Source organism: Sphaeramia orbicularis, chromosome 16 (genome assembly GCF_902148855.1).
Source record: "Sphaeramia orbicularis chromosome 16, fSphaOr1.1, whole genome shotgun sequence".
NCBI classification, from domain to species: Eukaryota; Metazoa; Chordata; class Actinopteri; order Kurtiformes; family Apogonidae; genus Sphaeramia; species Sphaeramia orbicularis.
Window position 1 is genome coordinate 16,049,891 of NC_043972.1, and position 17,932 is coordinate 16,067,822.

The 17,932-nt window shown below is 38.4% G+C and overlaps 1 protein-coding gene across 1 annotated transcript in view; it reads left to right on the forward strand.

The window, feature by feature from the left end:
* Positions 1 to 17,932, forward strand: part of LOC115435523 (glutamate receptor ionotropic, kainate 2) — a 756,602-nt gene that overhangs the window by 365,320 nt on the left and 373,350 nt on the right. The window contains exon 9 of the mRNA XM_030157991.1: positions 6,182 to 6,295. Within this exon, the coding sequence (XP_030013851.1) occupies positions 6,182 to 6,295 (114 nt within the window). The remainder of the gene's footprint in view (positions 1 to 6,181; positions 6,296 to 17,932) is intronic.

Here is a 17,932-nt window from a genome sequence, read left to right on the forward strand (position 1 = left end):
ATAAAATTCTCACTTTGTGCAGTAATCTACACCTGGCGTTTCTGCCTCCGTCCATAATAATATACGTTATATAAACTAAATGTCCTCTAAAATTAACATTTATTTGCAACATAGTATAGAAAACTATTACATGATCAAAAACAAATTAATTTTAGCAAAAAAAAAAAAAAAAGTCTCAGTTTTGAATGTCTGGAGTTGCCAGAAATTTGTGATGTTAAAATGGGGTCACGAGCCAAAAAAGGTTGGGAACCATTGAACTAAAGACTAATAAAAGTAGGTTTAGCAAAATATGAGCCCCGGTAGACAGTGATGAAAGATCTCAGTACATTGTGTTGATGTATACAGATGAACAGGCCCATGTGTAGTTTACATCTTTCCCTAAGATTGGCATCTCTCTAGTGGATTCATTCAGTTTAAGATTCATGAGCTTATCAGCAGGAAGGAAACCTGCTAGCACAGCCGCTACACATAATATTCTCGCATGCAACTCCAAACACTTCACACTCCAGCATCCTCACTGGCGCTAGCCTCTCAGCAGCTCCTGACCTCTGTGAGGTGTGTGCGCCGGCACCTCCATGAATAATTTACTCTATTAATAAAAACCCCTTCAGAAGCCCTCCAGCCTCATGAAGCCTGAATTAAAGAGTTGATTTGCAATTACAAAGCCTATCTTGGGCCCTCACGTGGGGCATCGGAGTGGCCCTGAGGAGTGTGCGTCTGGTGTGGAGTGGAGTGTTGTGGTCCCTTCCAGTGATGCTCAGGGCAGCGAGGTTGGATGCGAACCGGGGGGGGGCTCGGGTGCGGAGACTTGAGGGAGAGCCGAGAGAGGACAAGAGAAGCCTTGAGGCACGATCCGATAGATTTGCTATCGTCTCCGTCTTCCTCCTCGTCTACAAAGCACTTCACCATCAGCCCTCTTCAACTCTGCTCAGTGTTGTCCTCCACCAAACCCTCCAAAAGGCCACGGGGGTTGATGTATCTCTAACATTATTCCCTGTGGGATCGTCGAAGAAAGAGCCCCCGATGGTTTTCAGGGTTCACAGAACTGTCAAGTGTGTCCTCAGGGTTCCGTACATTATTCTATGGACTAATAAGCAGTGAATTCAACATATTAACTATTCACTACATAAAACATCCCATAGCTCCTAAGTGGTCATTTATTGCAAGTTTTAGTTGCTTAGCTTTGCCAACACTACCCGCCTTAACTCTCATTCTAATAATATTTAATAATTACTACTGACTGGGGACCATGTGGTGTCTAAAATACTAATATTAAGCCATTTTTTCCGTGCATTTTATTTTTCTATATCTTCATCATCATTGATCATGTATGAAATAGTTTGTTACTGGTGATTCATTCATGGAGGCACTGGTTAATTTCGATACAGTTTTGTTTTTTTGTTTTTTTATCAAGCTTTATTTATTGTTATTTTAGCAAGTTGTAACAACAAACAACATAGCAACAAACTAGTCCCCACCCCTAGGGATGGGAATCGTTAAGAATTTAATGATTCCGATTCCATTATCGATATTGCTTATCGATCCGATTCCTTATTGATTCTCTTATCGATTCTCATTAGGTGAGGGAATGAAACAGTACAAACGAGTGTTTGCATTAACTGTCTTTTATATTTCCATCTCTGCATAGAAAATATAACATATACAGTATGTACAGATAATAATAACAGATGACACCAGGCCCGGTTTGGGTGGGGGGGGCATACAGTGAAAGTGAAACTAAAGTCGCTTTACTAATTCCTCTATTGCTGCATTTCTACAATGTGGAACCGGTTCAACTCGGCTCGGCTTGTCTCCCGTTGTTGTGCACCTCATTTCCTTTCCCTTCTTACCTTCGGAAACTTGTATTTGAGGAGTTACGATGTTTGTTGCCCGCACCGGAACCGGCCCAGCGTTCACTCTGCCATACATTCACAAGCGCCGCTAAGTAGCGACTCAAATACATGACATTCCTGTAAATGATTCACATGCTGTGGACAAATGTTTGAGGATACTGGAGAGATTCCACCCTTTTGAAGACATGGAAGCTTTGACAGTGTTCCAAGTAATTGGACCTGGTGTCATCTTTTTAGACCGTTTCTGCCTCAACGCCATGTTGGCTACGTTCTGACCAAAACAATGCAGTACGTGTGACATCATCATGCATGCACAACGAAGGCGGAATCGATAAGCAGTATCGTTGAGCAGCCAAGCAAACGATTCCAAGGAATCGAGCTACTGGGAACCAGTTCTCAAAAAGAACCGGTTCTCGATTCCCATCCCTACCCACCCCAGTACAGCTCCAAAAGAGAACAAACATTCTTGCATACAAAAAAAGCAAAGAAATGTCTACATTGGACATATTCACATTCAGTTGTTAGCGATAAAGAATAAAAAAAGAAGGATCATAATGATAAAAAAGCAAAGTGATGGACATAATTGAATTAAAATAACAAACAGAAAACAATCAATACATAAATAAATAAATCATATGTGTCACAAAAGGTTATGTGAGGTCATGCTAGCCCATCTTATAGCCCATTTTCTGCATAGTCAACAATGGAAAATTTCTGTGTACAGCCCCTTGTAGAGTATCTTATTATTTCGAGTTTTACGTGATATACAATATGAGTAATCCATGATTTAAAGGTTGGAGGAAGTTTCTCTTTCCATTTCCGCAATATGAGTTGACTTGCTAACAGAGATCCAAAGGCAATTATATTCTCTCCCCTTCAATTTATTTGGACATTTTTCGGTGTCACCTTGAATTTTGCTGTAATGGCAGATGGATCGAAAGTTCTTCTCAGCACATCTGAGAAGGTTTTAAATATTGACTGCCAAAGTGTCTGAGTTTTGGACAAAACCAAAATGTATGTGAAAGGGCCTCTGGTGATTGTCTACATCGGTCACATGTAGGATCTATGGTGGTGGACAATTTAGAAAAGAAGATCTTTTCTAGGATCTTAAAAGATACAGTTTTTGTTTTGCTAGTTTTTGTACAAATTCTTGATAATGGTAAATTACTCTTAAATCAAGTGCAATGTACATGTGTCTGTTGTCAAAACATGAATTTGATAAAATGAAAATAGAATAACGATTTCATTTTCATTTCCATAACGGAAAAACTATTTTTCTTTTCTTATGGACTTTATCTTTTTGTCTTTGTTAAACAGAAAATACACCCAAACAGCAATGGTTTGTTCTTAAATTAACAATCTCTCTTTCTCTTCATCACAGAAAAAAATCTTTCAAAAGTCATGGTTTGGTTCATAACGTGTTTATGACTTTCTGTCTGAGGCCCAGCTTCCACGACAACGTGAAAACGATAAAATATTTTATCATATGTGCCTTTCGTTTAGACGGCACCGGCATTTTGGGGGCTGAGAATTCAAAAAAGTGAAACTGCCTTCTAGAATGGAAATCTTAAAAATGCTCCACTCTCGCATCACCGTCTAAAACAGGTGTCAAACATGTGGCCCGGGGGCCAAATCTGGCCCGCCAAATGGTCCAGTCCCCTTGGGATGAATTTCAGAATACAAAAGTTACACTAAGATATTAACAATCCTTTCATTTCAGATTCCACATTCAGACTACTGTAATTCAATCTCATGTGGGCAGGTTTCAGTCAAATACTATCATAATAACATATAAATAATGACAACTTCAAATTTTTCTCTTTGTAAATGTAAATATTTTCATGTATTTACACTGAAATAAAGTTTAATTTTGCGAAAAATGTGACTAACCTGAACAAATATGACCAACCTGAAATGTCTTAAGAGAAGTAAGTACAATTTTAACAAGATTCTGTCTGTTATTAAATGTTTTTGTGTATTTGTAGATCCGCTGTGATCTGTAAGTTATAATGTACATGTGTAAATGATAAATTGAGGCATAATATTGTTAAAATTACACTTATTTTTTCCAGTTTATTCATGTTAATCACATTGTTTGAAAGGTTAGTTTGTAAATATAAACCTTCTCATAATGTATATTTACTTTTTTTGCTCTAAAACATTGAGAAAAGTTTGGAGTTGATATTACTTATATATTATTATGGTATTATTTACTAGTTTGGCCCACTTCAGATCATATTTAGCTGAATCTGCCCCGTGACCTAAAATTAGTTTGACACCCCTGGTCTAAAGGGTTGAAAACACAAAACTGTGTTTTCTCATTGTGTAGAGTTTACATCACAGGCATGTGCCAGTACAGAAAAACAACATGTCGGATTATTTTGCTGTGCTGGACCTTCAAGTTGTCCTAGCCGCTCTAATTGACATCCAAGAGACGTTTCAGCAATTGTCACGAATCTTTATAGAGAGTAGTAGAGAGCAGAGAAGGCATATTAACTACCTTCAGCACATTATTGATGCACCAGTTACAGGAGGAGAAGGAAAAAGATTCTACGCAGGTGCTTGGTCTTGTTGTTGGTGATGCCACCTAGCCACCTGGTTTGCATACTATAGGGTGTCCCATAAGTCTTCATACATAGTAAAAATAAACGTTTCTTGACATAAACCATTTTTATTTATATAATATGCTCTATATGACTGCCATTTTGTCGGGAACAAATTGATCCAAAACACTTCTTGTTTTTTGAGCTTGACAATAAGTTTTGCCACAGTGTCGTGTGTGATACTCGTCCCATGTTTTCTGTTAAATGCGCTTGCAACCATACGACTGCTTGCTGAACCGGCCATCAGGATGATTTCAATTTGTTGCTCTTTATTCAAATGCATTTTTTGGGTTATCTGAAATATAAAGAAATACATGTTAGAACCATATATGTATGGAATGTATTATGTCTCCTATGTATGGAGACTTATGGGACACCCTGTACATCGATAAACAGGCAATTTCACAAACTTTTGCGTGTCCGTCTGCACGCAGATTTCTCCCCAAAAGGCACGTCTAAACACGGAATTAAAAGTGAGAATGCAATGTCACTTTTGGGTTTTCAGTTCATATCATTACTGTCTAAATGTAGCCTGAGCAGTGTGAGGAGTAACTCACTGCAGGATTATGTGCACACCTCCAAAATCCTGGCTAATACATTATGCATATCAGACTCACACATGGATCCAACTTTCTGTTTGGATTATAACAGTATCCTCCAACTGTACTGGACATATTATCAATAAACTGCAGACTGCTTTGTGAGTATCTCAGGATGCAGATTTATCCCAAGAAAAATTGTAATATCAAAAGTTTTATTTCCGATTGAAAAAGAAAATAATCTTGTTTTTACTTCCTTAAATATTAGACTATGAATTTGTCTCTTGGCTTTACTTTTCCCTGAATTTGAGTTGCTTTTCCTGACAGGGAGCGTATTTGAAAGAAGAAAATCAGACCTCATACAGACTTTTGTATGAGTTGAAGTACAGGGGGATGCAAAAAAAACGGGAACTTTTTAACAATCCAATAAAACCAAGAGTGATGGAAGAAAAATATTTTATTCATAGTAATTGAAACCTTAAAACATGCCATTTAAGAAACAATGATGGAATTTTCATTTTTTTAAATATGACTTCCTGTAGATGGCGTCCTCCTGTACGAATGCATTCTTGAAATCTGCTGTTGAGATTCCTCATTGACCGCTGCAACATCTCAGCTGGGATACTGTGAATTTCATCCTGAATTCTCTGTTTTAACTCATCCAGAGTTCCTGGTTGAGTCGTGTACACTTTACTCTTGAGATAGCCCCACAAGAAAAAATCACAAACGGACAAATCTGGCGATCTAGGGGGCCAGGAGTACGAGCACTTCTTGGTCGTCCTGTTGGTTTCTTCTTTAGGGCAGATCCAGTCTCTTCAAAGTTATTAATCCAACATTTTATGGCGTGTTTTGATGGAACAGCACCATGACGTCCTAAGTTGTAAAAACGTCGGAACTCCCTCTGCGCAGCTGTCAAACTATCACCGTTTTTATAAAACATTTTATGGCTAACGCACGCTGTTACCCATTCCACTGATCCATGGTTACTAAAATGGTGGTGTTGTTACTTGCTCAAGGTCACTGTCTCGCAATGCTGCCACTTGCTCATGTCTGCCAATACGCACTTCAAAAATTCCCATTTTTTGGGGTCACCCTGTATTATCAGTGGTCTCTTTTGAAGTGTATAAATAGTTAAGTAACATTAGCATTGCGGTATGTTTTAAAAGTTGTGTATTTTGCTTTGCAGATTGGTACATGGGACCCTCCAAGTGGCCTGAACATGACCGACAACCAGAAGGGGAAGACCACAAATGTATCTGATTCTTTATCCAATCGCTCCCTGGTTGTCTCCACCATTCTGGTAAGTCATTGTCCAATTGATTTACTTAACTTCTTAAGTGGTTGCACTTAAGTAAACTTTTAGAGATGGGCTTGGCAGGTTAGAATGTACTTACTGCATTGTGTGATTTATGAATATATAGGATGAGTTGAACTTCTGCAACACTTTGAGCCAGTGTTTGGTTTGTGGGTTCAGAATATTGAAGCTGCTGCATTAGTATGAACTGTTACTGTCCTGTTTCACAACTAAAACTCAAGTCTAGGATTTGAAACAATGGAAGATGACACTAGTCCCAGGATAATCTGTCAACCCCAGAGAATCATCTGCGCTCTAACTTTATTTTTGTTTAACCCTTTCATGCATGAATTATGAGAACCTTAGTTGAGATTTTTTTCCTGTTTTTATTCCTCTTTAGGCATGAAAAACAATGCAATTGATTTTTTTTTTAAATAAACCTGACTTTTTATGAAGGTAGATTTGTTTCTTTATTGCTTTAACAACAAACAAAAAAAAAAAAAAAAAAAATGTTCGAATGAAAAAAAAAGATCCAAAAAATTGCATTTGAACACTTTTTTTTCCTTGATTAAAGTGATTTTTTTTTAATGATTTTTTTTTTTTTAAAGCAATAAAGAAACAAATCTACCTTCATAATTTTTGTGGAGTTCCAAAAATGTCCACTCCGCTGGACACCATGTGTTTAATTTTGAATATCAGAAAGTGATATACAAAATCAAAACATTTTTAATGCAGCTAATCTGATGTTTTTTCGCATTTTATCATATTTCCAATTTTTATTAGCAATTGATTTACACTCAAACATGTTTACTGCAGATCAGGTTTTTCAAGAACAGCAAGTTACAGTGATGGTATGAATGTCAGTGTATGGGATGGTGCATAAGCATCCACTGTGTTGGCTGATATGGAACTAAAACAACAAAACCCATGAAAATACAAGAGAACAGCTGCAGAATAACTGTCCACTGGAGTGACCAATATGCATGAAAGGGTTAAAGCCAACATTGGTTCATTGACAAAATGAATATTATGATCTTTTTCTTACAACCTTGTTGCTTTGGTAGTAGGTCAAAACACAGTAATGTTCCGTCAAAGAGCGAACTTTAATTGATTGCCATTCCAACATTTATTTCAACATAAAGTAGCTCCTTATTTTGGATAATCCCTTATAGTCCAATTAAAGCAAAAATGAATTTAAAAGTAAAAATGTCAGTCATTTAGCAACACTAATCTGTCAAATTGTCTTTAAAATGTCCCGTCAGAGAGATTTCGAATACTGTGTTTTGACCTTATAGCATTTCAAAGCTTTTCTATGTTTTGATGCTTTTAATCTGTTTTAACCCAGCTTCACTGATACAAATATTATTATAGGCTTCAGAAACAGCAAAGGGAAGACAGGGGAGTGATATTTTAACATTTTTTACTCCATATTATGTGTAACATTAGCTGTGGTTACATGGAGGATATGTCCCAACCTGAACCTCATTCTGGTTCAATTGTTGACATGGAGCCTAAATAACATCGTCTGATAAGATGTGTGGTTGCATGCCCCAAAGCTTTTAATCAGAATAGAACAGTGGTTCTCAACCAGGGGGCCTGTCCTGAGGGATGCAAGCACAGGATGGGAGGGGGAAAAAATCATGAAATATCACGGACTCACTGACTATTAATACAAAGGAGATGAAGCAGACTCCCCCCATGTGGAAATGCAAGTGGTTGGACTATTACAGTGTGTCTAAACGGGGGTGGTACCCCTGCGTAAAGACCCTGTGTAAGCTCTGACGCATAAAGAGGCACATACTCCACCCCTCACCCCCGGCTAACCGACTGAGGGCTGTCATGTAATAGAGGCATATGCCCCCCATGTTTGAGTAAAAAGCCTGTCAGTAATTTTAGGTTGCTTTTAACACCATATGATACAACAATATTGGATGTAGCTGATTGACCTCATGAAGAAAGTCAAGAAAACCAAGAACAGGTCTCACGTCATTTCTTGGGAAGAATATCTATGTTTCTGTTACTATTTCTAATTGCTGATTTTCTCTAGTCTTTTAACTTTATCTTCTATTGAATAAGCCATTTGACATCTCTTGATCATTAGTAGTTTTAATAATCTTTATGTTGTATAAGTTGTGTGAGCCATGAACCAGTTTTGTTTCGCTATTACCTGGGGTCCCACATGTTTACTTATTGAAAGAAGAAAAAAGAGAGCATAGCAAGATCCCCTCGGCCTAAAAAAATGGGGAAAGTGCAGTGCAGATTCTTTCTTTGACCATCAGTTTTATGGTACCTTTCATCTGGGGCACTGTAAAAGGGGGGTGTAAACATGACAAATTCATGGGGCCCTGCATTCCCAGGGGGCCGAGTGGATATAGGTTAGAAGTTGTGAAAATTTCATCTAAGCTCCGGAGTAAAAGAAAGGTGTAGAAGCCAGGAGTCAGATGTCCAAAGTGAAGTTTCACTTTCGGTTTCACACCAGTTGCGGTAGTCACGGTACTTATAGAACCCACCCCTATACCTCCCACCCCTTCACCACATACATAACACCCCCACCCCCTCTTCCCCCTTCCCCACTCCAGCAACAAATTTACAGATACTTATTTTATGAAGGGCACACAACGTTTACCTTTCATGGGGCCCACAGTTGCTAACGGCCCCCAGCCTTTCATAGACATAAAAGCATTTGTGATGGGAATTCCAGCTCTTTTTGGAGAGCTTGTTCTTTTTGGCTTGGACACACAAACGCCACTACACATCTTGACTAATCACGTGCTGCTTTAACAGAAAAAGAGCCAGCTCCTGTCATTCACTTCAAAGAGTCGTTCAATCTATCACTAAAAAACGCACTCCTCCTCCTTGGCTTTTCCCAGTGCTTTCAGGAGACCAGTCCAGACAGATCGGGGTCCTGCTTACTGACAGGGTCTCGTCCCAGTCCAATTCACTGAGCCAGGACTCCATGAACACCAGGAGACAAGATTCTCCTTTTTCTCAAAATCCACACCTAACCACTGGGTAGACTACTAGGTCATGAAAAAGGTAAACGACACGCACATCCAAAAGTAGGAGGTGTGCAGGATCCCAAAAATTAACCGTGAAAAAATAAAGGAAGGTCCGTACAACCTGTGAGCTCCCAAAACATTTATTCAGCTGCGGGACATTTCGGGCCGAGGCCCTTCATCAGACTGAGCACGAAGCATGAAGGGCCTCAGCCCGAAACGTCCCGTAGCTAAATAAATGTTTTGGGAGCTCACAGGTTATGCGGATCTTCCTTTATTTTTTCATAGACTACTGGGTCACACACGATGGAGCGCCCCCTCTTGTACAGAAGGGGTTCAAGGTGCTTTATGATCCCCTAAGGGCAAATTATTGTACAGCAGGAGGGGGTGTAACAGGAGTTATACGCCGCATTTCCACTACGGGGTACTCGCTCAACTCGACTCGGCCTTTTTGCATTTCCATTACAAAAAAGGACCTGAAATCTAGTACCTGGTACTACTTTTTTGGTATCACCTCCGCCAAGGTTCCAAGACTGGGGAACAGATACTAAAACGTGACATTTAAACACTGCAGACCCCTGATTGGTCAGAGTTGTCTCTGTGACCCGCCGTTTTACAAAAAACAGATTTGGAAGTTGACAGTAAATATAGCGGTAGGTTAATCCACATGATGACAGCCTGCAAAACTACACCATAGTTTGTTGAGGAGGTTCAGATGTAAAACTTTAGCATGAGCTTGACAAGACAACATGCAACGAGTGAGTTTATCAGCTACTCAGACGACACGGAGGTAACGCGCCACATTGCTATGACGTCCAGGTACTCTAAAGATGGTAGTATCCTGTAATGGAAATGGTCTCCAGGAATAGTACCTGGTATCCGAAGCGAGCCGAGCAGAGCCGAGTTGAGCCGAGCCGGTTCCACGTAGTGGAAAACCCAGCAATAGTGTTTTCAGACATTTGACCTTGGAAAAGTAGGTCACAAAATAGGTCTAGGCCTCCCTTTTCAGAACATGTCCAAGCTCTATACATGATGTATGTGTGGTAAAAATGTTAACGCTCTAGCTGTTTTTTTATTCTAGAGTTAGAGTGTTTACAAGATGTGTCACAGACAGACATGCCGACATGCTTCAGCAGGCCGAGGGGGTAAAAGTGGCAGATGTGATCTTAAAGCATATGTCCTTTTCACGTTGACTTCCTGTCAGACTCGACAACAAGTGACCACAACTATGCATCGAAGAAAATGTCAAGTGGAAGTGAAACTGACCTGTCTGATAGAGGAAATTAAAATGGATGGTGCATGATTACAAAACAAAAGTAGGGTTATCCAGGGGCAATGAGAGTGGAGAAAACAGATATTAAACACGTTTTATACAAATTGAGGTGTTTTTGTTTTGTTTTTTCTGATAGGGACATAATAGCAGCTTGTTAGAAAACTAAAACTGGGCTTCTTCTTTCGAATTAAATCATGTCTGTCTTTTGAATCAAGAAGGAGACTGGTCTCAGCTACATTTCTGTCTGTGTTGGACTATGGTGATGTCTGGTACATGCATGCCTAACCCATAGTTTACGGTCACTGGACAGTGTGTATCATGGAGTTCTGAGGTTCATCAGCAATTTTAAATCTCTTACCCATCATTGTCTGCTTTATGATCGTGTAGGATGGTCTCCTTTGTCGGCTCACAGACTGAATCATTGGCGTATTTTAATTTATAAGTCTATTCTAGGTCTGCTCCCATCCTACCTTCAGACCTACGTCAGTCGGAGAACCACAGACTCTTATAATCTGCGTTCTCAGGATCTTTTCTTGTTGTCTGTTCCTAAAGTTAGAACTGAACAGGAGAAAAAGGCCTTCAGGTATGCAGCCCCATTCACCTGGAATGAACACAAAAAGACCTGAAACTGAAGGATCTGGTTTCGTTGGACACTTTTAAGAGGATGCTGTGTGACTTAGAGAGGGAGATATCTGGCTGCAGATGTTTTACCTGACGCACTTTTGTCTACATTTCATGAGCACTTTTTGAGTTGACTTGGAAGGTTTGACTTGTCTTTGTGCTTTTTATGTATTCGTTTTATGTATGGAAGTCTGTAACTATTTAATGTACTGCTGCCCGTCTTGGCAGGACACTCTTGAAAAAGAGATTCTTAATCTCAATGAGGTTTTCCTGGTTAAATAAAGGTAAAATAAAAAATAAATTCAAAAAAAATTGTGATTATTAGTGGAGTATTAGAGTCCATAAATATAGCCAGCGTGATCAGGAAACAGAAGAAAACTGAATGCTTGTGTTTCAGCTTCTCTGACCGTCCACATCTGAGCGCTGTTTGATCTAGACTTCATAGAAAAGGTAACCCACCGACCAGTGGTACATATAAACCCAGCGTGCACACCTTTTGAATTTTACCTTACAGGATCTCCCGGTAATGAACTCTGCCAAATTCCAAACACATCTCGCTGCTGTTTTGAGCAGATAATGCGCAAATTAAATATTGCAGCTTTAAATGTCTGTTTATAGCCAAATCAAATTGTAATGGTGCTTTATGTGGGACCAATTATAGAAGGCTAGAACAGCTCTCAGCCATAACAGGCTCCCTCCAAAGATGTCATTATTTTTAAGCTTTTCCTCTTGAAAAATCCTTCAGTGCTTTGCCTGAGCTGCCCTTTCTTTTTAGAGCACTTTCTGGGGATGCTGCTCTCCGACTCAATTGAAGTAGAGTACCCCAACACTGCACTCCCAAATTGCCAGTTGACTTCACCAGTGTGGAGGACTCCAATTTGGCAGGAGCAGGCTCAGGCGGGGAAAATTGACTGATTGATTGTCCAATAAGATTTCATGGTTTACGGCTCTGCCTCCTATTGACCAATTTATCAGGCGTTTTGTGTTATTGTCTCTGTAGCCAGTGGTGTTAAAAACAAGGAATTTACACCAAACTTTGAGAAGACAGGCTGGATTGAACATCTGTCTGATCATTATCTTGACAATACAATAATGATTTTCCCTTAAGTCCAGGCATAATAATAATGCATTAAATGTGTTATTACCTCCGCCAAGTGTAACGGCAGAGGTTATGTTTTCATCGGGGTTTATCTGTCTGTATGTCTGTTTGTCTGTTAGCAAGATAACTCAAAAAGTTATGGATGAGTTTTCATGAAATTTTCAGGAAATGTTGATACTGGCACAAGGAAGAAATGATTAAATTTTGATGGTGATGGGGGGGATTTTTTGTTTGTTGGTCTGTCTGTTAGCAAGATAACTCAAAAAGTTATGGACGGATTTGGATGAAATTTACAGAAAATATTGATACTGGCACAAGGAACAAATTATTACATTTTGGAGGTGTTGGGGGTAGGAGTGGGAGTGGGGGCAGCTCATCTGCCATGGTGGAAGTCTGCGTTCTCCAAGTGCTTTTCTAGTTCTGGTTTTAATCAGGGCCTAACAGTCCCTACATTCTGCTGTGATTTAAAGGTGGGGTAGGCGATCCTGAAAAACCATTCGAGCAAGTTACATTTTGAAAGTACACAATTCAAAAGTCCAAACCCCCCCCTTAAAAAAAACAAAAAAAAAACAAAAGTCCAAACCCCTTTCTTCAGACATCCCCCCAAAGCCACGCCTCCAGAGTACTAGCACATGCAATGCTTGTTCCCGAAAGTTCACGAGTGGTGCACAGCAACAATTTGCCCAGCTCTGACCCCGGCCCTGATCCATGTATACCTCGTTCAGTCTCCTCCAACACCCCCGCTCTACAGAACAGCCCCAGTTCATACCTATCTGGCTAACGTTACATTTCCTAGTGATTTATGTTAGTGACAAAACAGTTTGCTGGTGAACTTCACATTCTAATATAGCTAATATAGCCAAGCTCTGGCTCTAGCTTCGTTTCCTGAACAAGTGCTCCAAACCTCTGAGGACGCTTGATTCATGCCCAAAGAGGGGTACATGCAGAGGGGGGAGGGACAAATGGCAGTTGAGTTTGATAGACATATCACCGTTCAATCATTTCGATGGGCCGGTTAAAATGATTGGATGGTGTTTTTTCAGTCTTATCCGTTCCACAGGTGACTAAAACTCTTTTATTTTTGTGTTAGAGCATTTAATAAATTGGTTGTAATTGTGGTGTGAAGGGGATTTTAACCCTTTCATGCATGAATTGAGAACCTTAATCAAGATTTTTTTTTTCCTGAGTGTTTTTATTCCTCTTTAGGCATGAAAAAAAAAAAATGTGATTTTTTTTTTTTAAAATCAACCTGTTTTTCATGGAGTTACAAAAATGTCCACTCAGCTACACCATGAATTTTATTCTTGAAGCAAAGAAACATGTATTTAAAACCCAATATCATAAAGTGATATAAAAACAGTGAAATGAAACCATGTTTAATGCAGCTAATCTGATGTTTTCTCACAATTCAACATATTCTAATACTAGTTATTATTAACTTCATGGAGATAATATGCAAAAAATAAATATTAACAATTGATTTCCACTCAAGAACCAATCAAGAACAGCAAAGTTACAATAATGGTATGAATTGCAGTTCATGAGATGATGCATAAGTGTCCACTGTGTTGGTTGATATGGAACTAAAACAACAAAGCCCATGAATATACAAGAGAACAGCTGTAGAGTAACTGTCCACTGTAGTGACCACTATGCATGAAAGGGTTAAGCAATATAGTAAAAAATGCTCCAGGAGAACATCTCCCACCCCACCTTTAACCCGAATTCATGATAAACATATTAAACTCTGACTGGTTTGTGTAACTGAAGGCTTTGGAAAAAGCATGTTTTTTATTTCTGCAGCTTTCAACCTTATCACACAGTCTCCATCTGCATATAAGGCGTCCTCATTTGTTACACGATAAAATAAGAAAAATTACATTAAGGCAAGTTAAGATAAACTCAAGCACTCTTGTACAGGGGAACTGAAGGGTCACAACAGCGGTGGTATATGAATAGATCTGTAGATAAGCAATGCTAAATGGAAAGGATAACATCTACTAGATGAGAAGGCTTAAATAAATCATATACAAATAGGATACAAGAGCATTAAGGGTTTTAAAGCAGTGAAATGCACACATATTACCAGCAGTAATGTTTTATTTTTTACGGTGTGATGCAAAGTTAATTTGTACTGAAACTCAGCGTGTACGTGCAGGGTTTTCTGTAGGTTTTTATTTGACTTCGGTGCTGTTGTTGCTGGGGGATTAGCAGGTTCATCCTGGCTGGGAAAATAAAATTAGATGTCTGTTAGTGGTGCACTACTGGGGTATTTAGGTGTACTCCTGCAAAATAAATTAGAAATTATTAATGTGATGCTATTTTGCAATATTACTCCCATATATATTATTTTTATTTTTTTTTAAATTGGCAAAGCAAGCAGATAAGTATACAGCTGCAAGCCTTGGATATAGAGAAACTGATTTTAGTTACCTTTGATGCTCTTCATGTCGATTTACATTAATTTTGCTGCCCAAATTGACTCGCATGCTGAATCTAGTCCTTGTAATTTAAGGGAAAACCCTCATTTGAAAGATGAAAACATGTTCAATTTGATCATTGAATCTACTCACTATCAGTTTGGACAGTTACACTGAAAAAAATCCAAATCTTACCAAGTGTGTTTTTCTCATTTCTAGTCAAAATCTCATCACACTTAAAATAAGACATAATCACTTAAAGAGTAACTTGTACATGAGATGTAAGAATTTATTTTTTGACAATAAATCTTTAAAATCTTATTTCAAGAAATCTTACCAAGATAATTTTCGCGTGTTCCATTGGCAGATTTTTTTTTTGCTTGAATTAAGCAAAAAAAAAAAATCTAGAATTAAGCAAAAAAAAAGATTTATTGTTATTTCAAGATTTATTGTCTAAAAATAAGTTCTTATATCTCACTGAAAAGTTACTCTTTAGGTGATTATGTCTTATTTAAGTGTGATGAGATATTTTGGCTAGAAATGAGAAAAATACACTTGGTAAAATTTTGATTTTTGCAGTGCACATGCTCTTTGTTCCACACAAACGTCAATTTGAAGTGCATTTTTGCAATGTTTTACTATTGTGAAAAACTGTCGTGTGATAAACTTGGTTAATTAGTTGTTATTCAGAAGTATTTGAATGTTGCGCTGCAGATTCTGGAAAACTATGAGTAATCCATCATTTCCACAGGGTAGAGGGCTCAAGTACTACAACGCCCATAATCCTGAATTCATCTAAAAGTGAATTATTTGAAGATTCTACGTTTTATTTGGTAAAACTAGTTCTTATTAGGGATGTCCGATATTGGCTTTTTTGCCAAAAACCAATATGCTGATATTGTCCAACGCTTAATTTCCAATTCCAATATCTACTGACACCGCTGCCATATATGTGGGATATTAAACTAATTTTAGGTAACATCACATATCTCCTGTCATGGAATTAACACATCATGTCTAATTTTATTGTGATGCCCCATTGGATGCATTCTCAAATGCAACAAGGCTTTCAAAATGTAAACACTGTCTGTGCAAAGAATACATACTTCAACCTAAGTTGTGGAAAAAATGCCATATTTATTTATTTTCTCTCCCTCCCTCCATGAGTCTATTACAGTGTGGCAACTCTACTGTACAATTTTGAAAACTGCACATTTCTTTCAGCTACAAACAACACTTCATTTACGCGTCGGTAAATGCCGGTGAAATCAAGGCATTATTTTATTGGTTTTAATGATAGGCAAAAAAATCAATAACGATATTCACCGATGTTACATTTTTATACCAATATCGGGCTGATAATATCTGTGGGCCGATATTATTGGACATCCCTAGTTCTTATCTTTCACTCCAACATGACTGAGGTTTTGCTCCTGATGTTCCCATGAACCAGAAAACTATATTACATCATTCTAAGTTCTTTGACAGTAGCAGAGTATAGACAAGAGATTAGAGAGAAAGACAAATCTGTTGTGCTTTTTGAGAACCAATTTTGATGCATCAGGGTAGAAAAATAGCTTGACTGCTGTGTGATTATGTTGCAGTGGAACAAAGAATTACCTTCCATTTCTGGGAAGTTCGCTCATATTTTTTTTTTTTTTTCTTCAACGCACACAACAGAATTTTAACCTCCTTCATTAGACACGTCTTACTTAGATGCACCTTGGGCTACTTTCTACCTCAAAACTTCCACAAAACTCCACAGGCATGTACCTTTAACTTTTTTTTTTTTATCAAAGAACAAGATATTTTAATTATCTATGAGTGGAATTTCTACTTTAGAAACCTCCGTTGCATACAAAACCTCCCATTTCTTTGCAACTGTGTTCTTCATAATTAGTCATGTGATATCATTTTAGTCGATTTTGTTTTGTAGCAGTGAATAGAGGTTAACAAACAAGGTGCTTATATGTTCTTCAAGCACAGGATTAATGCATGGGATTCCTGGACTTTTGTCGACCTTGAGGGTTTGCAGACATTGAGCTGCTGTTGTTGACTGTGTTTTGTCAGTAATCCAGCCAAGCCTCTGTCCCTAGACCCTTAATCCAGGTAAATAACGGACACATGCGCCATAAGTAGCGGAAACAAAAATACAAAATGATTTTACTTTTTCAGAATCCTCATGCCACTTGTTAAATTTCCATTTCTCTGATGCATGTGTTTAACCATATGCATGCCCCTGGCCTTGCACTGAGCACTTGTATATTTTGTTCTGTGAGAAACTTGTAGAGGCAAGTACAAAAAAATAGTGCTATTTATGATCCCGTTATCGAGGAGGCAGGCGTAAAAATAACAATATCCAGTAAATTGTGGGTTGTCATTATTTAACGTGGGTCTTCTTTCCTTCCGCGCGTGCTGTGAAGTGATTGGATTGCAGTTATTAGCAAAGACTCTCTGCAGCTGTAATTGCCATATCAGGATTGAGTCATGGGGAGATGCGTGATGGCTGTAAGCAGCGAGGAAAAGGAGGGAGGGCTGACAATAATTGGGTTTGTTACATTTGATTGATGCACACTTTCATCCAGCTTCTCGTCATTTTCTCAGGGATTATGTACTATAAAACATGATGTAATTACTGTTGAGATCTTGGCCTATCAACAGTTTATCTACTTTGGAAATCACTCCCTAATGTTGCAGTAGAAATGAAGTACCTTTAGGCTAATGGCTGGAGCGGCAGATAATATACTGTGTAATGTCTTAGCGGAGCAAGGAGCATGCCTGCTTCCACTCGCACAGAAACAACCCATGTTTTATTACTCAGTGCAGAAGAGAAGGAGAAATACCTGCACTCCATGGGTTAGTCTTGAAGGATGATATTTTGCTTTTTTTTAAATTGAATTATGCATTTTTGTCAAATCCCCTCTCAACGTACCATTATTTGGAGACAAAATGACTCATCTTATTATCTACAATCATAAACAAATACGACTTTTTCTATTAAACAAATCCCAAATCAGTCAACTTTGACAACCATTGTTTAAACCACTAAGACACAGGTGTCAAACATGCGGCCTGGGGACCAAATCTGGCCCGCCAAAGGTTCCATTCTATTCTGGCAGTGGGATGAAAGTGCAAAAATTAACCTGAACAAATCATTTTGGTTCAGGTTCCCTTACAGACCAATGTGATCTACAGTTAAAATAACAACAACAATTACCCATAAATAATGACAAA